Raw genomic sequence first — 22,306 nt, forward strand, 5'->3', positions numbered from 1 at the left:
ACACCAGAACATTCCAGAAGATATACCAAATCCAATTGAAATGTTCTGATATCCTAGAGTTTTAGAAAGTAAGTAAAATGGATGCCCTTAGAAATGCCTATTCTCCTAGAATTGAGCATCTCACTCTTGTTAGCTTTTTTTCAATAAAGTTTTCCAATAACTTGGTAACCAGTAGTTTGATGGTCTGTATAATGGCCAACTCAATAATGCGTCAGAAGTTCTTTGCTAATTTTCAGTGTGCAGCTTACTCAAATGTTTCCCTTTCATCCCCTGACAGCACCAGCACTTAACACCGCATGTATACGTCCTCGCCGGATCTCTCTCTCTCTGCCACGCAGGAGAGCTGCACGCTAGCCTCACTCTTGCTTTCATACTCGGGATCTTTTTTCATGTCTATTTTTAGTTTTCCTGGTTCAAGCTTCTCCAGGCCACTGAAACACTAGCCTCACTTTCTTTCCGTCTGGCGTATATGCTGCTGGTAGGAGCCCCCCAGGTAAAAAATCGGGGCATAAATCCTTTACTGCTCCTTCCTCAGGAAAACATATGACTTTGGGATCACAGCTCAGTTTTTAAGATGAACGCAAGCTGGACGACCTTCTGATGGACTTTGAATTGGATGTGGACATTTTTCTCTCAGATGACAGAATCACTCCAACTTCCCCTTTGCAGTGGCTTCCTTTCCTTGAAGGTAGCTGTAACTTGTTTTCTTTAAAAATCTCTTCCTTCCACGATTGCCTGCCATGCCAACAGTCATTAGCCCGTCTGTGGCCCCACAGACAGGGGCTGAGCCCAAGTCCCCAGGGCCGGTTCCCCTTCCGGCCCAGGGCAAGACCACTGAGGCCGGGGGCGCTAACCCAAGTGGCATCTATTCAGCCATCATCAGCCGCAATTTTCCTATCATTGGAGTGAAAGAGAAGACATTTGAGCAGCTTCATAAGAAATGTCTAGAGAAGAAGGTTCTTTATGTGGATCCTGAGTTCCCACCGGATGAGACCTCCCTCTTCTATAGCCAGAAGTTTCCCATCCAGTTCGTCTGGAAGAGACCTCCGGTGAGTAGCTTGCTGGTTACTGGTTGGGTTCTTGCCTCAGAGAAGTCCTCCCTCTGAGCACCTCCCACAGCTCCACCGTGCACATGGGCTGGGGGAAGGGGCCTGGCTGCAGCTCTGCCAGGCTCAGTCCTCGGTGAGGCAGGGCTGCTCCTCTCTTTCTCTCTCTCTCTCTCTCTCTCTCTCTCTCTCTGAAAAACATTTTGCTTTTTATAAAAGTGATTGGAACTCAGTTTAATTTATCCTATAAAATAAATATTCCTTTCCCAGAGCATATTCCAACCACCCAGATCTGGCATGCTTGAATATCTTGCACTTTTATAAGATTCCTTCAATTTCTTGGGCGGCAGTCATGATGTTCTTTGGTTTGCCAGCAGCCATGTCTTTCTGAAGCATGGAAGCCACGGAGAGGGGAGAGTGGCAGGCAAAGGCTACTGTTTCATGCATAAAATGTTAGGGTTAGAAGGAGAAACCCTAGCAATTGTTTTGTCCATATACCTCACCTCACAAATGAGGACATAAAGGCACGTCAGAGTGGAGTATATCCAGTGAGCACATGACAGCTCAGATTTAAACCCTTTCTCTTCTAGCAGACACTTCCAGCTCCGGGTGTCATTTACAGTGAGCTGCCAGGAGGAAAATCATATTCAATCATAACCTCCAGTATGACTCTTGTTCTTAATTCAAGAAAATTTACTGAGTATCTACTAGACTAGAGCCCAAACTGGGGAGACAGCAGTGAGGAAAGAAGACAAAAATTCCTGCTTTCCTGGAGCCTGGAGTCCTGAGGGGAAGGTGGGCATTGAACAAGAGTGACTGTCCGGAGCTAATGTTCAGGGACCATAAGCCAAGGGAAGCGCCCCTGGTTCAGGGAGAAACCATTTACTCTGAGGCCCAAAGCTATTGAGTAGTTTGATCAAGTTAAGCTGAGGCCCAGTGCAATTCATTAGCCATGTTTTTATTTTTAACCTGAGATGAAATATCCAACAACCCTGTTCTCACCTTGTGTGTTCCACAGGCTCCTTTCCTCTGCTGATGACTCTGTGGTAAGGCCCAGGACTAGCCCCAGGGCCCTCAGTTTAGAAGTGAGGACTTGAAAGAACTTTATTCTTTAACCCAGTTGCTGCCCTGCTGCTAGGGTACTAGACATGTCACACACACACACACACACACACACACACACACACACACACCCGCCACCATGCCTTCAGGATAAGTCCAAACCTCTTAGGGGAGATACAGGCCATTCGAAAGCTGGCCCTGTCCACCTGTGCATCTCATCTCCACCCTCTCCCCTTGGACCCTGACATACTCAGCTGCTCTGTTGTTCCAAGTCTTCTCATACCCGGAGGCCTTTGCTCATGCTGTCTGTCCATCTGTCTGGAATGCCCTCATTTTTACCTCACTTGCTCCTCCTTACCTTCTCTCCAAAACTCTGTTCAAGTATCCCTTCCTTCAAGCTTGCTCCTGTCTGTTGCCCATCTTCTGAGAGCAGGGCCATTCCTGTTCATCTCTGAGCCCTCCTACCCAGCAACGGGCCAGGCCTTCAGGCAGTCCTCGGCTTCAGGTGAAGGAAACCCCACATCTGAAGGCGCTGACCCCGAGAGTTAAGGCAGCCCTGCCTGCCAAGGCTGGGAGGTCCTAAAAGTGTTTTCCAACCCTGCTGCAGAGAAAAGGCCAAAAAACATACTGTTTTTAGTAGCATCATTGGTGGATTTTAGCCTTAAAAGCTAGACTTACATATTAATAAAAATGTTTTAAGGTTCTGTTATACTAAGCTCTAGATCAGTCCTAAAGTTATACTGTCAGCATCAGTGTGACATGAGGAGCACTGACACACCTGTCTGTCCCAGGCTGTGCTCCCACCACCACCAAAAGTCCTGAATTTTCTACTGTTGCTAAAGGTCCAGGCAGCAAAGCCCACTCTTGGTTAAAATGCACCTTTCCCCTGAGGTTAAGATCAGGAAAACACTGCCTATCGGGTTTATTAGCATAAATTAGCATACAGAATTAGAAAAGGTCAGAGTTGGAATGAATCTTAGAGATGTGGTCTAGCGCCCTCACAGACAGACGGGTGAAGTGATTAACACATTGCGTACTGCTCACGAGTTTTCTCGTGTTTCGCGCCCCATCTGTTAAGGACCGTTCACAAGTTTTCTCATGTTCCCAGCGCCATCTGTTAAGGACCACTCATGCGTTTTCTCGTGTTTCGCGCCCCATCTGTTAAGATCCAGAAAGAGCAAATGACTTATCTATAGTCACACACGTTGATTGAAGTTGAAAAACAGGAATGACTTCAGAACTTTCTGAAGGGAGAGCACTCTTCGGGGACACACGTTTTCATGTGCTCCAGAGGTGTAGGGACGTTGGCCAGCCTTGAGCATTCTGGAAAGGAGACTGTGTCCTATGAGAGGCCCTTCCTGCTTTTACAATCTAATGCACAGAATCATTGGAAACCAGTATGATTTTTTTTTCACAATAAAGTATTACTTATTCCGATCAGATGAGGAGGAGGAGGAGGGCAAAGCTATTCACAACCAGCAATAATTCTAGTTAGGATAACATGCTGCACTTCCAATCCTTCCCTCCTAAAAGAAGATAGACTCGGGCCACCTGTAATCTCACCTGCTGACCTGAGCTACCTCACTGCCTCTCCTCCTCTGTTAGAGAACATCGTGCAGTGCGTCTGCAGGCCAAACAATCTGATTCCTCCCCCTTTTCTAACGTGATCTGTTTCTAGGAGCAGAAAGCAAACAAAATACTTCCCACATAATACTTCCCAATCGTTAAGCCACATTTTCTTAAGGACAAACCCCTGGGTGGGGAAGAATGGCTTCTAGAACAGAGCTTCTGGGAGACTGATGATTCTTGCCCAGTATCACTGGGGACAGATGTGGGGGGATCATGTGTGTCGTTCTGTGCGGTGGGCGGCTTCAGTCACACAACACTGCTGGCCTCTCTCCTCCCCTGGGTGGATTTGTAAAGAGAGCCTGGCCTGCGAAACCCAGTCTTTTTCTTCCTTTTTTCCTCCTGGGAGCAATCTACCTGCTCCTCCTCCTGCCAAGTTTTTCTGAGGCAGGTCCCATAGGGAGCCCTGCAGGGGGCCTGGGCCACCTGCCACTACTGCTGGTGAAAGGTAATGATAACAACCAGTCTCGATTGAGAACTCCTGGTATGACAGTAATTACTTTAAGGGCTTCCTTATATTACCTCATTTCATCTTCACAACAACCCTGTGGGGTGAGTATTAGTATTGTCCCCACTTTACAAATGAGGAAGCTGGGTCTCAGATGGGTTAAATAACTTGCTGCAGATCTCCCACCTAGTAAGGGTGGAGTTGACATTTGAACTCAGGCCATCTGGCCCCAGCGCTTAATAATAAAATCTATCTAGTTCTGGGACTTAGAAGCCAATATCAGATTTATCAACAATAAATGTGGCATTTTGGACTCCCTCCTGCTCTACACTGATACCTATTCCTCTTCTGGTTCAAAACTCAGGCATGGAAATGAGGTGGCATTTATTGGGCCTCCACAAGCTACAACAGGCATTGGAGGACACCTCAGGGTTTGGCCCCCGGAAGCAGCAGGCTCTGTGGGCTGGAGATAGAATAGCGCAGTGGCTAAGAGCCCAGTCTCACCCACGTTCAAGTCCTGGCCCTGCTACTTAACACTTGGGTAATCATCATCACATATTTTTCTCTTTGCCATAAGGTCCCCATCTGAAAAATGGGGTATAATCATAACAGAAGAACCTACCTCATAAAGTTGTTGTGGAGATTAAATGAGTTAATGCACACCCAAGGCGTAAAGGGTGCCTGGCACATGAATGAGTGCCCCGTAAACATGTTGTGCAGTTTTATCACCGCCTGCATTTGCTGTGCAGTCTCCAAAAGAGGCAACACATCTTTCCAGCTTAATTTGTGTCCAGGACCAATCAACAGCCCTGGCTGGTATAGCTCAGCAGTTACAGCATTGGCTCACACACTGAAAGGTCTCGGGTTCAATACCCAATCAAGGGCACCTACCTGGATTGCAAGTTACATCCTTGGCCCTGGTCAGGGGTCATGTAGGAAGCAACCAGCCAATGTGTCTCTCTCATATCAATGTTTCTCTCTCTGTCTCCCTCTTCCCCCTCCCTCCCTATCTCCCACTCTCTCTAAAAAAACAATGGAAAGAATATCTTCAGGTGAGGATTTTTTTAAAAAAACAAACAGCTAACTACAGCAATATGAGTACTTCATGCTTGATCTAAATGAATCAATCCAACCAAACGTGAGGGTATCTATGTGAACAGGCCCCTCATGGGCACGTGACTGCTTGTTCTTTAAGACAATTCCAGTCATTCACATTAAATACGGAAATGTGTGTTTTATTATGGAAATGCAAGTACCAAACACCTCCATTTCTCCCCCAGCTCTTCCCCTAGGAAACCTGCTCTCCCTCCTCTGCCCTCCAAGCTCCTGGGGCTGAAAGCTGGGACGCTGCATTTTCTCTTTGCAACTTTTAGCCCAGCTTTCTGTTTCCATTGGCTGTTGGGGGTTGGGAGAATCTACCACCTTCCCTTATCTTCAGATCCAGTGCTTTATACTTTGTTGGCAGTTACTGGGCCTCCAGGTCATAGGCTGCCTAACCCACCTCTTCCCCTCGCCTCCCTCTATCAGGCCCACCTTTTGCTAGGTCAGAGCTGGGTCTCGTCTTCACCCACATTTCTCCGGTGTGTGCCTTCCCCCTTTGCTGTTGTTATGATTACAGCCCCATATGCCGCTGTGCTTTGCGTGGTTGGTCTAACCTGGTTCTTGGCCCTGTTCTTCCCCACAACCTGGGTCAACTAGCCCCCTCTGCCAACACCTGGACCTGAGGAAACCTTCTCCCGGACAGACAGCAGCCTCTTTGTATTCCAAGCAAGTGACTTTATTCCCTATAGTTCTCATACCTGGAAATCTCTTGCATTAGACTCTTTTTAAGGATAGAGTTTATGTGAGTTTCCCAAGCTGCAATTCCACATGAACCATATTTCACCAAGTCTAGAAGGTTTGAGTACTGGTACTTTCCTGATCTTATCAGGTGTCCAAAGAAAGTCATGACCGCCACCCAGCTGAATGCAACTGAAGGGAGCTTTTAATGTAAGATGCATCACAACTTCAGAGATACTAAAATGTGAGGGGGGTGCTTTAGAATGGAAAAATAAGCCCGGCCGGCGTGGCTCAGTGGTTGAGCATCAACCTATGAACCTGGAGGTCACGGTTCGATTTCTGGTCAGGGCACAGGCCCAGGTTGGGGGCTCAATCCCCAGTGTGGGGTGTACAGGAGGCAGCTGATCCATGATTCTCTCTCATCATTGATGTTTCTATCTCTCTCTCCCTCACCCTTCCTCTCTGGAATCAATAAAAATATACTTTAAAAAAAAGAAAAAGAAAACAAATAAGACCCCTTTGTTATTTAACACAGTTCTGCCATCTCCTTCCTACTTCTCTTCCCAAACCAATTCTTTCGCCCCCACTGCCTATCATGGACTCAACCATTCCTGCTGGGTTTTGTGCTGTCTGACTTGGCCTTCTGCCCCTTTCTGCGTCGTCACCATGCAGGCAGGACCAACTCCCCCCTTGTCCAGGACTCTTACACTAGTGGGGGGAGGGGGAATCATCACATTCTTCAGATGAGGCCTTGTTACTAGTGCAAGATTATCTTTGATTTTTTTGCACCTTTTTAGCCAAATGTGCTTAACAAATGTGAACCCTTAGCATGGCAGACTCTTCCATTTCTCTCTTCAAGAGGGAAACTCATAAGGAAAAGTTAGGAAGATACTTGAGATTACAGAAAAAGTAATTTCTCTCTGGGGGTGAACATGATTGTTTTCTATGGAGAAAAAAATTGAATTGCCGTTTACTTATAAAAGGAGGAGAACCAGAAACCAAAGAGGGATGGGGGGCACAGGGCAGGAGGCCACGCGCCCCAGTGTCATCCCTCCCTTGACCTCAAAAGTCTTTACTGATGATGAAATGTGAAATGCCTGAGGCAAGTAACTTTGGGGTAAAGGGCGGAAGTTAGTACCTTGATTTTTACAGGCAGGACTGAGCCAACGCACCCGGAAGTCAGAGTGTGGAAAGCACAGGGGTGGAGAGAAAGAAGGAAGCAGAAAGAAGCAAACTGCCAGGAACCCACTGAACCCTGGTAGGGTGAGGAGGCCCTGCCTTCTCAGAGGCCATGAAGTGGGGGTGCAACCTCTCCAAGGAACTGGGAGGCCCCGGCTAACACCTGGGCAGCATTCTGCTGAAGAGAAGCTGACGCTTGCTTTACCATTTTCATCCAACCTTCAACTTTAAGTAATCACCATCGGAACTATTAGAAGTTTATTACATTCTCCCAGAACACAGGAATATGGGTTTAAAACTGCTATTAAAAACTCTTATACATCATAAGATTAAAAATGTTTGGGAACTGCTTCTTTCAGCTATTTCAGATAAGGGGATGCCCCGTCTCCTTCAATAACCATTAGTTAGTATCTTTCACAGTCTGAAAAGTCATCCTTATTTCTAGCCAGAACTCTTGCAGCCACAATTTTAGCACATTATCTCTAGCTCAGAACCAGAAGACAGCGAAATAGAGCCGGCTGATTTCCTCTATATGATAATTCTCCCTACTCGTGAATAACGTCATCCTTCCTTTACTTGCTTTTCAGCTCGAATACTCATAGAGCCCTCTAACTTTACTCCCTAGGTATGATTTTTTTCCCAACGCTGGGGAGGTCTGTGCTACGATCCATATTTAGTCGATCCTCATTATTCATGGATACTTGTGAACTCACTACTCACTAAAATGTCCTTGCAACCCCACAGTCAGTACCGCGGTCATTTGTGGGCGTGTGTAGGGCAGTGGAAAATTTGACTCACCCTAAGAGCAGGTTCCCAACTGAAGTCAAACAAAGCGACGCTCTGCCTTCTTATCTCAGTCCTTCTCAGTCTATTTAGTGTCACATTTTTCATATGCATGTGCTTCTTGTTGGTGATTTCTCTGTCTAAAATGTCCCCCGAGCCTAGTGCTGAAGTGCTGTCTGGTGTTCCTGAGTTCAAGAAGGATATGGTGTGCCCGAGGGAGAACATGTGGGTGTTAGATAAGCTTCAGGCAGGCATTAATACGGTGCTGTTGGCTGTAAGAACAATGCTAATGAATCAATAATATATAGTGGATCAGGCATCTTTAAACAAAAACACACATAACATAAGGCTGTGTAATTATCCGTTGATGAAAATGTGTGATCAGAGGGACTCCCAGGAACCTAGTCCTGTGTTTCCTCCAGGAGCAACAGCTCGGTATTCACTAAGTCAGTGTTCACAGCAGCTTTATAGAACGTAGCTACTATGAGCAAAGAGAATGGCCTGTATTTCCCACGTGCTCTGTGTTCTTAAATATCCCAACTCGAAACAATACTCCAGAGTGTGAACAGTATGAAACACGGCAACACATTTTAGTCCATTCCAGTCATTATTCTTTTTGATGTTTAAATTGACCAGTCTTTGAACAGTGGGAACAGCCCCGCCCAGCCCATAAGTGACCTGTATCATTGACATGACCCCATTCGTCTTGAATAGCGTCTTTGTTTTCGGGCCACAACGCAGTGGTCCGGGCTCATTTTGTCTAGTTCTTGCCCCAGACCTGGAATGAATCATTTCTTTAAGGAGCCAGGTTCCTTTTAGCCTGAAATGGAGTTAAAGAAAAGGGGTGAAATGTAGCGGATAGCTGACCCCCAACTTCCTAGGACCCAGTGCTTGGCCGTTACATCAGCGCTCTTAAGTTGGAAACCTCCTGCAACCCGCGCTGACGCAAAGGTCTCCTGCTCTGATGGCATCTTCCCTGTGCCCCGTGGACTCTATAATTAACACTCCGCCCCGTGCATCTTCCCAGCTAAGAGTTCGCTCGACCTGTTACTCAGTTCTGAAAGAAGAAATCTAGGTTGACACAAAATAAGTTACTCCATGCCAGTGTGAGATGAGAGGAAGGGAACAGAAGTACAGGAACACCCAGGCTGTGCCAGTGAGCCCTCTGTCCTTAGGGCACAGGGCACAGTCCCTGTGTAGCTTCTTCTCTCAGGGACATTATTTTTCTTTCCAGTGAATTCGGCGTGGCAGGAGGTCTGCTTGTAATCTGTTTTAGAGAGTCATCTTCTGTCAGACAGTTTAGAGAGAAGTGGGATCCCTAGGCTGGCCGCAAAGAGGAAGAACTGGGGGCATTGTGCAGAGTGGCTAAGACGGCTGGATTGAGAACCAAACAAACCTGGCCGGAGCCCTGGCTCTGCCACTAGCAAGTCAAATTACTTACTCTCTAAGTGTCATCATGGGATAATGCTGTTTTGTCTTGTGGCTGTTCTGAGCCAGCATCCATAAAGTCCTAGCAGGTGCTCAAGGGAAGGCAGCAATTACTATTAGCACAGGCAGCAAAGGGCGCAAGTATAACAAGGACGAAGTGCACAGGCTTTAAAGGTCAGACAAACTTGATTCAAATCCCAACTCCACCTCTTAACAATGTAACCTCAGGCAAGTTACTGACCATGCCTGGGCCTCAGTTTCCTCACCTGTGAAAAGAAAATAAAAGCTTCTTCCTCATAGAGTTGTTTAAGAATCGAATGAGATGTTTGTATATGACTTGCTTAGCACAATGAGTCAGTAAATAGTGATGATGGTAATTGAAAGGCAAAATGAGGTGCCCAATTAATTGAGAGCCAGCCCTCCCTCTTTCTACTCAGCAAAGAATCCTGACAGTGCCATCCTGGGGGTGGAGGGGAGCAGGCGTAAGTGTTGGTGAAAGGGACAATTCTATAAATAACTTTTAGGACTGCCTTTCATTACATCCAAAAGACAGCAGCTCCTCCTCAGGTCATGACGGGGACAGAGCTCTAGACATCATGGTGAACATACTGAAATAACAGCAGTACGATGGGACAGGCAGGAACAGAAAGAGGCAAGAAATGTATGAAAAGATGCATTTCCTTGATTATAAATAAGTCAGAGCATCTTTTTATACACTTATGTATTTCCTGACCATTTGTTATCATGCTGTCCATGTTCTTTAGCTCATTTTTCTATTGAGTTGTTTGTCTTTTTCAACTTAAATTGTAGGTATTCTTTAGATATCCTGATACTAATCACTTATTGAATTGCCTTTTCACTCTCTTAAAGGTATTTTTAATTTTAAAAAATTCTTAATTAAAAGTTCTAAATTAATTCTTAATTTATTATTTTTTCCTTTATGGTTAGTGCTTTATGTGTTCTGCTAAAGTTTTTCTTAAACTGAAGTCATTCTTCTTTATTATCATTTAGAAACTTTATTTTTCTGCTTTTATATTTGGGTCTATAATCCAACTGGAAATGAGTTATGCATATAATATAAAAATATGGATCACATTTTGTTGTTTTCCATATGGATTTTTAAAGGTGCCAGCACAATTTATTTAAAAGACAACCCTTCCTCCACTGTTTTGCAATACCACTTTTAAATAAATCAAGTTCTATCAATGTGTAGTTCTGTTTCCACCCTCTATTGTGTTTTATTTGCATTTATTTGTCTATTTTTGTGCCAATGCCACATCTCATGCCAATAAATCTTGACATCCAGTAGAGCAAGTCCTTCCAACTTATTTTTCTTCTTCAGTATTGTTTAGCTTTACCTGACTCTTTGCCTTTCCCTTTAGATTTTAGAAACAGAGTGTTGAGTTTCACAAAAACTAGTGTGGGGATTTTCACTGAGATGACATTGAATCAATGTAGAAGAATGCACATCTCGACAATATTGAATCTTCTTATCCATGAAGAAGGGATGTCCCTCCATTTAAATAGGTCTCCATTAGTGTATCTTTCAATCAAGTTTTTGTTTTTGTTTTGCTTTTTACTGTAAAGGTCTTGAATATCTTTGTCAGATTTTTTCCTAGGTATCTTTTGTTGTTGTTATTTTTATAAATGGCATCTTCCTTAAAATTGTACTAGATTTCTCAAGCATAAATATTCATTTGACTCTTATCTTATAAATTCTTAATAATTCTAATAATTTGATTGCCGCCGAAACCGGTTTGGCTCAGTGGATAGAGCGTCGGCCTGCGGACTAAAGGGTCCCAGGTTCGATTCCGGTCAAGGGCGTGTGCCTGGGTTGCGGGCACATCCCCAGTAAGAGATGTGCAGGAGGCAGCTGATCGATGTTTCTCTCTCATCGATGTTTCTAGCTCTCTATCTCTCTCCCTTCCTCTTTGTAAAAAATCAATAAAATATATTTTAAAAAATAATAATAATTTGATTGCAGATCCCAAGTTATTGGGCTATAGCCTCTATGTTTCTGTAGTTAGGTGAGTTGCGCAGTACATTATGCATAACTGTATTCACCAGCCTAGTGCTTGTGTTATTGTGCTAGTTAAGCCCTCCAGAATAATGTTAATAACAAAGGAGCTGACAGGAATCTTCATCTGGTTCCCACATTTAAAGGGGATATTCTTGCTCTAACTGGTTTGGTTCAGTGGATAGAGAGTCAGCCTGCAGACTGAAGGGTCCCAGGTTCGATTCCGACCAAGGGCATGTACCTTGGTTGCCAGCACATCCCCAGTGGGGTATGTGCAGGAGGCAGCTGATGGATGTTTCTGACTCTCTATCCTTCTCCCTTCCTCTCTGTAAAAAAATCAATGGAATATATTTTTTAAAAAAAAATAAATAAAGGGGATATTCTTAATGCTTCATTGTTGAGTATATTTACTGTAGATTTATTTGTAGGTACAATTTATCATTAAGAAGTTCCCCTCTATTCCTGCTTTTCTAAGAATGTTTTTTAAATCATAAATGGAAAAGAAATAAAATAAGGATTGTTGAACTTTATCAAATACTTTTTCGGCATTACTTGAGAAAATCCTGTGGTTTGCCTCCTTTAAACAATTACGTTAATAGTTTTCCAAGGTTGACCCCCTTGCATTCTAGAATAAACCAAACTTAGAATGTATTATTATTTTTTCTTTAATCCTCACCCGGGGATATTTTTTTCCATTGATTTTCAGGCAGAGTGGAAGGGAGGGAGGAGGGGAGGGGAGAGAGGGAGAGAAACATTGAAGTGAGAGAGACACATCGGTTGGTTGCTTCCCACCCATGCCCCAACTGGGCTGAGGATTGAACCTGCAACTCAGGCACGTGCTCTTGACCAGAAATCTAACCTGAGGTCCTTCAGTCCATAGGCCAATGCTCCAACCACTGAGCCAAACAGGCCAAGGCAGAATGTATATCTTTTTTGCACATCACTAAATTTTGTTTTGAAAATTTTTTATTTAAGCTTTTGCATATATAGTTAATGAGACTGGCCTTTTATTTCTCTTTCTTGTGCTGTCCTATTATGTTGTCAAGGTTACACCAGCCTCATAAAATGAGTGGGGAATGTTTCTTCTTTTATTCTGTGAAATAGATTGTAGTAAGATGAAAACTATATGTTCCTTAAATATTTAGTAGAATTTTGCCAGTATTTTCTTAAAATATTTTTATTTATTGATGCAACCTCTTCAAAAACCATGGGATCATTTGAAATTGTTTTTCTTTTTGATACAGTAGTAATATTTATTTTTCTAGGAATTTGTAATGACCCTTTTTAACTCTAAGAAAGTTTTGTGGGTTTTATGTGTGTTTGTTTTTGTGCTTTTTTTTTCCTCTCTCTCTCTCTCAAGTCAATGTTGTTAGATATTAATGTAGGTATTCAAGCTTTGGGGGCAAGTTTTTGCCATATAAATATATATATATATATATATATATATATATATATATATATATATTTTTTTTCTTCTTTTACTTCCAACATTTCTATGTCCCGATGTCTTTGGCGTATTTACAGTGGGGCCTTGACTTACGAGTGTCCCGACAAACGAGTTTTTTGAGATACCAGCTGTCTCTCCGCAGATTTTTTGCATTGAGTTGATAGAGTGATTTGAGTTAACGAGCTCCTTAACGAGCGCCTTAATGAGCTCGGTCTCGGAGGGAATTTTTTTTTTTAATTAAATCTTTATTGTTCAGATTATTACATTTGTTCCTCTTTTTCTTCCCCCATAACTCCCCTCCTCCCAGCTCCCGCCCCACCCTCCGCCCTCACTCCCCACCCACTGTCCTCTTCCATAGGTGCACGATTTTTGTCCAGTCTCTTCCCGCATCTCCCACACCCCTTTCCCCCCCAAGAATAGTCAGTCCATTCCCTTTCTATGTCCCTGATTCTATTATGATCACCAGATTATTTATTCACTTGATTCTTAGATTCACTTATTGATAGATGCATATTTGTTGTTCATAATTTGTATCTTTACCTTTTTTTTTTCTTCTTCCTCTGCTTAAAGGATACCTTTCAGCATTTCATATAATACTGGTTTGGTGGTGATGAACTCCTTTAGCTTTTCCTTATCTGTGAAGCTCTTTATCTGACCTTCAATTCTGAATGATAGCTTTGCTGGATAAAGTAATCTTGGTTGTAGGTTCTTGGTATTCATCACTTTGAATATTTCTTGCCACTCCCTTCTGGCCTGCAAAGTTTCTGTTGAGAAATCAGCTGACAGTCGTATGGGTATTCCCTTGTAGGTAACTGGGTTTCTTTCTCTTGCTGCTTTTAAGATTCTCTCTTTGTCTTTTGCTCTTGGCATTTTAATTATGATGTGTCTTGGTGTGGTCCTCTTTGGATTCCTTTTGTTTGGGGTTCTCTGTGCTTCCTGGACCTGTAGGTCTATTTCTTTCACCAGGTGGGGGAAGTTTTCTGTCATTATTTCTTTAAATAGGTTTTCAATATCTTGCTCTCTCTCATCCTCTGGCACCCCTATAATTCTGATGTTGGTGCGCTTGAAGCTGTCCCAGAGGCTCCTTACACTATCTTCATATTTTCGGATTCTTTTTTCATTTTGCTTTTCCAGTTGGGTGTTTTTTGCTTCTTCGCATTTCGAATCTTTGACTTGATTCTTGCGCTCCTCTGGTCTGCTGTTGGGTGTCTGTATAATATTCTTTATTTCAGTCAGTGTATGCTTAATTTCTAGTTGGTTCTTTATCACAACATCGAGGGTCTCATTAGATTTCTTGAGGATCTCACTACATTTATCGGCGGTCTCACCAGTCTTTTCGAGGGCCTTAATAAGTTTATCGGCAGCTTGTAGACAGTTCTTAAGAGACCTTAAAAGTGTGGTTCTGAACTCAATATCCTCCATTGACAGTTTTGTCCTGTTTCTTTGTCTCCGCATTTTTTATGCTTTCTTGGTGCACCCCCTAGTGGCCTTTGTCCGCAGTCTTGTTGCCTTTAAGCCTTGATTGATGTCGGCAATACCGGGGTGATTTGACCTCCAGGCTAACTGGCTATGAGAGTCGGCTGTGTCTGTAGTGGGAGGGCTTCTGTGCTGGATCTCTAGGGCGGTGCTAATCTAGCGTTTGCCTGAGGCTATCCGGCAAATGGTTCTGTGCAGGGCTTGGGCGGGGCGGGTCCCCGGGGATCTACAGGGCGGGCGGAACAAGCAGTTATGGCGACTCTCAGTTCCTTCCCCAGGGGCTCTGCCTCTCAGAGCCCCAGCAATGGCTGCAAACCTCGGAGAGAAAGCTGCCTTCCAGTTCCAACCGAAGCCAGACAGTCCCGTTTCTCCCGTTTGAGTCTCGGTCCCCAGAGACTCGCCCGGATCTGGAGCTCAGAGTCTGAAACTCCCTCCCGATTGAAAACAACAACCGCGCCCTCCGCCGCCAGCCCGCTCTGCGCGCACTCCGCACCTGAGTATTTCACTTCAGCACTGCACCTCCTCTGAGTCTGGGTATGATATTCTCTTTCTTCCTAGCTGTAGAATTTCCACTCAGCCAGCCTTCCCGTGGTTCTGGGTGATGTCCGTTCTGTCCTTTAGTTATATCTCTGAAGTGGTTGTTTGAGGCAGCGATCTCCGGCGTTAACCTATGCCGCCATCTTGGTTTCCCTCGGAGGGAATTAAACTCGTAAGTCAAGGCCCCACTGTATTATAAACTATTTATAACTCTTTTTAAAAATCCAGTCTGAAAACCTTTTGTCTTTTAACTGGAGATTTTAGTCTGTTTGCATTGATTCTGAGCATTGATATATTTTGAATTTATTTCCACCATTTACCATAACCCTTTCTGTTTGTATTGCTTTTTTTAATGTTCCTTTTTTCCCCCTTATGCCTGTTTTTTAAAAATTGATTAAAAGTGTTTTCTTTCGCCGAAACCGGTTTGGCTCAGTGGATAGAGCGTCAGCCTGCGGACTGAAGGGTCCCAGGTTCGATTCCGGTCAAGGGCATGTACCTGGGTTGCGGGCACATCCCCAATAGGAGATGTGCAGGAGGCAGCTGATCGATGTTTCTCTCTCATCGATGTTTCTAACTCTCTCTATCTCTCTCCCTTCCTCTCTGTAAAAAATCAATAAAATATATTTTTAAAAAAAAAGTGTTTTCTTTCATTTTTTTTCTTCCTATAATTTGGAAGTTATTGACTATGTTTTTTCTGTAGTTGCCTAAATTGTTGAAATACCTATTATTTTGATAAAACCTGAAATTGGTCAATAGTTTTATTTTTCTCATAAATAATATGAAGACCATATATCATTTTAATCCCAAGTACTCCTCCCATAGCTAATGTGCCATTGTTTATCAGAATGTTAGCTCTATCTTCATTTTTCAATCTCAAAAATTATAAAATAATATTTTTAACAGTCAATATTTGCTTAGATTTACTCGTTTACCACTTTCCTTGCTTACTGTTCCATCTCGAGTCTTTGACTTCTCCTTCCAGAATAATTTTACTTTTTCCTAAAGTACATTGTTTAGAAGTTTCTTTAGTGAGTGTCTACTTATAATAAGCATTTCAATTTTTATTTGTATGCAATTTGCTTTCACTTTTGAAATAGTTTTCCTGAGTAATCAATTCTTGGTTGATTCTCAGTACTGTCTCCTACCTTACACTATAATTTCTAGTAGCTGCATTCCTGTAATAGGCCATATGCCTTTTCTCTTAGACTGCTTTTAAGATCTTCTCTCTGTCTGTGGTATTCTGCAATATCACTTTGTTATGTCTAAACATATATTGCTTTACATCTTTCCTGCTTAGGATTCTTGGTTTTGAGGATTGAACTCATTGATCAATTGTAGAAAATCTCTTGGAATATTAATTCTCCCCATATTTTCTATTATCTTCTTCTAAAACTTCAATTAGATATATGCAGAACTTACCTGGCTTTATCTCACATATATCTTAACCTCTTTTTCTTCTTTTTCCTTTAAAAAAAAAAATTCCCATCTCCTTGATTCTCTGTATGGCATGTTAAGTGACTTCTCCTGATCTAGCTTCCAGTTCACTAATTCTCACTTCAACATCACCTAATCCAATTATTACATTTCAATGTGTGAAACTTAATTGAATTCTGCTTCAAAAATAAAAGCAGTTAGCCCTAGCTGGTTTGGCTCAGTGGATAGAGTGTTGGCCTACGGACTGAAGGGTCCTGGGTATGATTCCCGTCAAGGGCACATGCCAGATTACGGGCTCAATCCCCAGTAGAGGGTGTGCAGGAGGCAGCTGATCAATGATTCTCTCTCAACATTGATGTTTATATCCTCTCTCTCCCTTCCTCTCTGAAATCAATAAAAAATTTATTTTTAGCAGGGGGTGAGGGTGAGGGCAGGATTGGGGGGAAAAGGGGACATTGGGGGGATAAGGACACATTTGTAATATCTTAAAAGGAAAAAATGTAAATATATATATATTTTTAAAGGAATAAGTAAAAGGAAACATTTATACAGAAAGGAAATATAACACAGGATACCACCTAGCTAAAAAGTAAACAATATTTTCCTAATAATACTAAAAAAACACTGAATTTTAATTTTACCAAAATGTATGATATAACTATTTGGGGAAGATTGTGGACACAGTATAATGTGAGAAGCCTAAATCTCACTCACCAAATAGGAATTCTATTGATACTTGCTAAAAATAATAAATTAAAAAGTAATAATATAAGCATTGTATTTAGAAATATAGCAGTAAACACCAGAAGAATGAGCTAAAAAATTTGAAAGTGTCTGTCTCTAAGGAGAGAGATTTGCAGGTGGTGAGGATTTTGCAGGGCAGGAGGCTGCTATTTTTCTATGTACTTTTGTATTTTGTATTTTTTAAAACCTTGTTCATGTATAAACTGAACAAAAATAACTGTTTTTAAATAACTGATCTTGCCCAGCCAGTGTGGCTCAGTGGTTGAACATCAACCTATGAAGAAAAAGGTCACAGTTCAATTCCTGGTCAGGGCACATGCCCGGGTTGCGGGCTCGGTCCCCAGTGTGGGTCATGCAGGACAGCTGATTTAAGGATTCTCTCTCATAATTGATGTTTCTCTCTCTCTCTCTCTCTCTCTCTCTCTCTCTCTCTCTCTCTCTCTCTCTCTCTCTTTCCCTTTCTCCCTGAAGTCAATAAAAATATATTAAAAAGAAAAGAACTGACTTCAAAAATTATTTTGCCTTGGCCTGAAGCTCAGTTGGTTAGAGCATCGTCCCCATATGCCAAGGTTGTGAGTTTGATCCCTGGTCATGGCACATACAAGAATCAACCAATGAATGCAAAAATAAGTGGAACAACAAATTGATCTCTCTCTCTCTCTCTCTCTCTCTCTCTCTCCCTCCCTTCCTCTCTCTCAAACCAACAAATAAAAATTTAAAAATAAGAAATTTTAAAAAATTATTTTGAGCTTTTATAGTACCCTGTAATGCTAAAGTCATGGTTTCAGACTCTAGTGGACATAAGAATCTCCTGGTATTCTCATTTAAATTGCAAAGACCCAGACTCTTAGCAAAAGTATTTGAATCCTTGGGTCTGGAATGAGCCTTCGGAATCTGCATTTTAAACTGACATCCCAGGTGATTCCGATGTTGGTAGTCCATAGCCCACACTTTGAGAAGCACAGAATAGACGAAGGCCGACAGGAGTGGGCAGGCTGCCAGACCTGAGGTTCCACTTGCATCAGCTCCCGGCTCTCACTCAGCACTGCCCGTTGATGCATGGTGAAACTTTGAAAAGGCTGAGCTTTCTTGTGAATATAATTCTGACACACATTTATCCTCCTTCGCCACCCATCACATTCTCTGCCTCATAGGTCCTGAATTTGCAACTGTGGATGTCTGTTCACTGCCACTGGGGCCCACTCTAACGGGGACTTTCATCTGAGGTTGAGTCACCTACCTTCTTGGTCCCTCTAGCACAGTGGTTCTCAACCTTCCTAATGCCGCGACCCTTTAAAATAGTTCCTCATGTTGTGGTGACCCCCAACCATAAAATTATTTTCATTGCTACTTCATAACTGTAATTTTGCTACTGTTATGAATCATAATGTAAATATCTGATATACAGGATGTATTTTCATTGTTACAAATTGAACATAATTAAAGCACAGTGATTAATCACAAAAACAATATGTAATTATATATGTGTTTTCCGATGGTCTTAGGCGACCCCTGTGAAAGGGTCATTCGACCCCCAAAGGGTCACGACTCACAGGTTGAGAACCGCTGCGCTAGCAGATTAGAGGCCAGGCAAGGTATTTGGGGGGATGGGGCAGGGACATCAGGAGAATGAAAGCTTCATTAACCTCAGACAATGGCTTGGGGCAGATTCCTTCTATGCATTCAGCAGCCTGTATAGGATTAGTGTATACAGCATGTTTTGAAGGCCTCATGCTATATCCCATTGGCCACCAGTGTCAAAGGCGGGATTGCCTTTTGCTGAGGCAGGGTAAGCTTCTCTGTAACTATATTTTCTCTTTTTAAAAAAGAATCCCAGCCGAAACTGGTTTGGCTCAGTGGATAGAGCGTTGGCCTGCGGACTGAAAGGTCCCAGGTTCGATTCTGGTCAAGGGCATGTACCTGGGTTGCGGGCACATCCCCAGTAGGTGATGTGCAGGAGGCAGCTGATCGATATTTCCCTCTCATTGATGTTTCTAACTCTCTATCTCTCTCCCTTCCTCTCTGTAAAAAAAATCAATAAAATATATTTAAAAAAAGAACTATTTAAAAAAGAATCCCAGCCCTAGCTCGTTTGGCTCAGTGGGCAGAGCGTGGCCTGCAGACTTAAGGGTCCCAGGTTCAATACGGGTCAAGGGCACGTGCCCTGGTTGCGGGCTCGATCCTCAGTAGGGGGCGTGCAGGAGGCAGCCAATCAATGATTCCCTCTCATCATTGATGTTTCTATCTCTCTCTCCCTCTCCCTTCCTCTCTGAAATCAACAAAAATATATAATAAATAAGTAAATATATAATCCCAGCAAGGCTGAGGGAGGTACCCTAAAGATCTACAGGCTATTGTGGCCTGTCCTGGGGTTGTCCCTGGCTCTCTCTCCCTTTGCTGGCTCTCCAACTGGCCTGGTGTTGCCCCTTGACTGTGGGCTCAGGGGCCTCCAGCCCAAGCTGCTGACTCTGACCACAGCCTCGCTCTGGGCTGCGTTCATTTGCATCGCGCTACTGAGGGTGGAAGGCTAAATAGGCTCCAACCCATTCACGAGAGGATTAGGCCTGGACTGAGGGTGTGGTGAAGGCCCAGCTCCACTCCCTGAGCCATCACCATGCCCTACATGCTGCCAGGATTCTTCTGTGAGCGTGTGATCCGGGAGAGGGGCAGGAGAGGCGGAGAGGGCACTGTCACACAGCCCCTCAGGTTTGAGGGGCAGGATTTTGTCATTCTCAAACAACGCTGTCTGGCTCAGAAGTGCCTCTTTGAAGACAATGTGTTCCCAGCTGGTGTTCAGGCCCTGGGTTCCCATGAGCTGAGCCAGAAAACCAAGATGAAGGCCATCACATGGAAAAGACCAAAGGTAGGGATGGGAGCTTTTTTAAAAATATATATTTTATTGATTATTTTACAGAGAGGAAAGGAGAGGGACAGAGAGCCAGAAACATCGATGAGAGAAACATCGATCATCTGCCTCTTGCATACGCCAGACTGGGGATGTGCCCGCAACCAAAGCACATGCCCTTGGCCGGAATCGAACACTGGACCCTTCAGTCTGCAGGCCGACGCTCTATCCACTGAGCCAAACTGGTCAGGGCGGGATGGGAGCTTTGATGCTTCAACAGACAGCTCCTGGGGGCAGGAGGTCAAGTGGTCCAGAGCCTGAGGCAATGGATCCTCACTCTGAGCAGGTGGCTTTATCAAGGTTCTCCTGCCCAAGTGTCCTCAGAATGCCTTCCTGCTTCCTCCTGAAATGGATGTCATGTTCTGTTCCTGAGTTAGAGATGATTATAATATTTCATAGGTCCCTGAAACTGTCAATACCTTTAAGAGAGCTAATGCACTGACTTAAATTTATAGTAAAATAGTAAATATAATTGATTATCATGTCTCTTCTTAAGAGCGGGTATTCTGGGGATGGGAGAGTGGGGTTAAGAATACTAAGGCTTGCCCTAACTGGTTTGGCTCAGTGGATAGAGCGTCGGCCTGCGGACTCAAGGGTCCCAGATTCGAGTCCGGTCAAGGGCATGTACCTTGATTTCGGGCACATCCCCAGTAGGGGAGTGTGCAGGAGGCAGCCAATCGATGTTTCTAACTCTCTATCCCTCTCCCTTCCTCTCTGTAAAAAAAATCAATAAAATATATTTTAAAAAGTAAAAATCATTAATTCTCTCCTTAAAAAAAAATAATACTAAAGCTCACCTTTTCAAGGAGAGATCTGTGCAAGATGGTGAACAGTTAGGAAACAGGAGGCTGCAGGGGTCTGGAGCCTTGCCTTTCGAACCTCTCAGGTAAGGCTGGGTCATGAGTGACGGGCCACTTCTGTTTAAACAGAAGGTTCACGCTGACCAGTCAGACTCCTCATAGGGTGAAGCCATGAGCTCAAGGACACTTTACTGTGCAGCCGAGGAGCCCATTTGTTTCCGCCGAATAGATAAACATATTGGGGACATGCAGGACCAGAGCCTCTCCCTGCAGGGAGGCTCTGGTAACCCCAAAAGGTTCACTGCACGCAGAGCAGGCAAGGAACTGTCTAGGTTAGTGGTCTGCAAGGCAGGGGGGTGCACTCCAAGCTGGCCCATTGGAGTGAATGAGACATATTTGAACTAGTTGTTTTTCAAATACATTTTCCATTTAAGGACAGTTATTTTACTCTGGGACATTTGCTACAATCAATTAACCAAAATTGTTACATTGCTACCTGAAATAAGTCCATACTTTATTCAGATTTCCTTAGTTTTTACTTAATATCCTTTTTCCGTCCTGTGATTCCACTGAGGGTATGACATGGCATTTAGTAGTGATGCCTCCTTAGCCTCCGCTGGCTGGGACAGTTCCTCAGACCTCCCTTGTTTCTGATGGCCTTGACAGTTTTGAGTGCCAGTCGGGTATTTTGAATTAAATTCCTCAACTGGCATTTTCCTGCTGGTTTTCTCCTGATTCGGCTGGGCTGGTGGGTTTTGGAAGGAAGACCACAGGGGAAAAGTGCCATTTTCATTACATTGTATAGACCAGTGATGGCGAACCTTTTGAGCTCGGCGTGTCAGCATTTTGAAAAACCCTAACTTAACTCTGGTGCCCTGTCACATATAGAAATTTTTTGATATTTGCAACCATAGTAAAACAAAGACTTATATTTTTGATATTTATTTTATATATTTAAATGCCATTTAACAAAGAAAAATCAACCAAAAAAATGAGTTCACGTGTCACCTCTGACACACGTGTCATAGGTTCGCCATCACTGGTATAGACTGCTGACATGTCAACATTGTTGACCTTGACCTTGACAACTGGCTGAAGTAGTGTCAACGGGTTTCTCTCTTGTGAAGTTACTTTTTCCCCTCTTCCATACTGCATTCTTCGGAAGAATGTCATTAAACAGAAGTGCATCCTAAAGGAGTGGGAGCTATGTTCTGCCTCCTTTTATTCACATAAAGTATTGAGAATTCTGCATGGGAACTTTTTCTATTCTCTCCATTTATTTATGTATTTAGTCACTTATTTATTTCAGTGTGGACTCGTGGACAGTTACTTTGTATTTTGTATTGTGATCAAGTATTGCTTTATTTTCTTGCTCTCATTATTTCAGCTTTAGCCATTGGGAGTTCTTTCAGTTGACTCCTGTCCCTTTGACATATCCTTATTGCTGTGAGGGTTATTTTCTTTTTCTTTATTGACTAAGGTATTACATATGTGTCCTTATCCCCTTTTTGCCCCCCCCCCCCACTTCCCACTTATGCCCTCACCCCCCTGTTGTCCGTGTCCATTGGTTAGGCCTTTATGCTTGCATATAAGTC

The 22,306-nt window shown here is 43.3% G+C and overlaps 1 protein-coding gene across 4 annotated transcripts in view; it reads left to right on the forward strand.

Moving 5' to 3' along the window:
* The first annotated feature begins 454 nt into the window (after positions 1-454).
* The window catches only part of CAPN3 (calpain 3), a 51,057-nt gene continuing 29,205 nt past the window's right edge, over positions 455-22,306 (forward strand). For all 4 annotated transcript variants that reach the window (XM_036298750.1, XM_036298759.1, XM_036298768.1 and 1 more), the window contains exon 1: positions 455-1,049. In XM_036298750.1, the coding sequence (XP_036154643.1) occupies positions 741-1,049 (309 nt within the window). In that variant the 5' untranslated portion in view covers positions 455-740. The remainder of the gene's footprint in view (positions 1,050-22,306) is intronic.

The sequence above is a fragment of the Myotis myotis genome, unplaced genomic scaffold, assembly GCF_014108235.1.
Source record: "Myotis myotis isolate mMyoMyo1 unplaced genomic scaffold, mMyoMyo1.p scaffold_m19_p_1, whole genome shotgun sequence".
NCBI lineage: Eukaryota > Metazoa > Chordata > Mammalia > Chiroptera > Vespertilionidae > Myotis > Myotis myotis.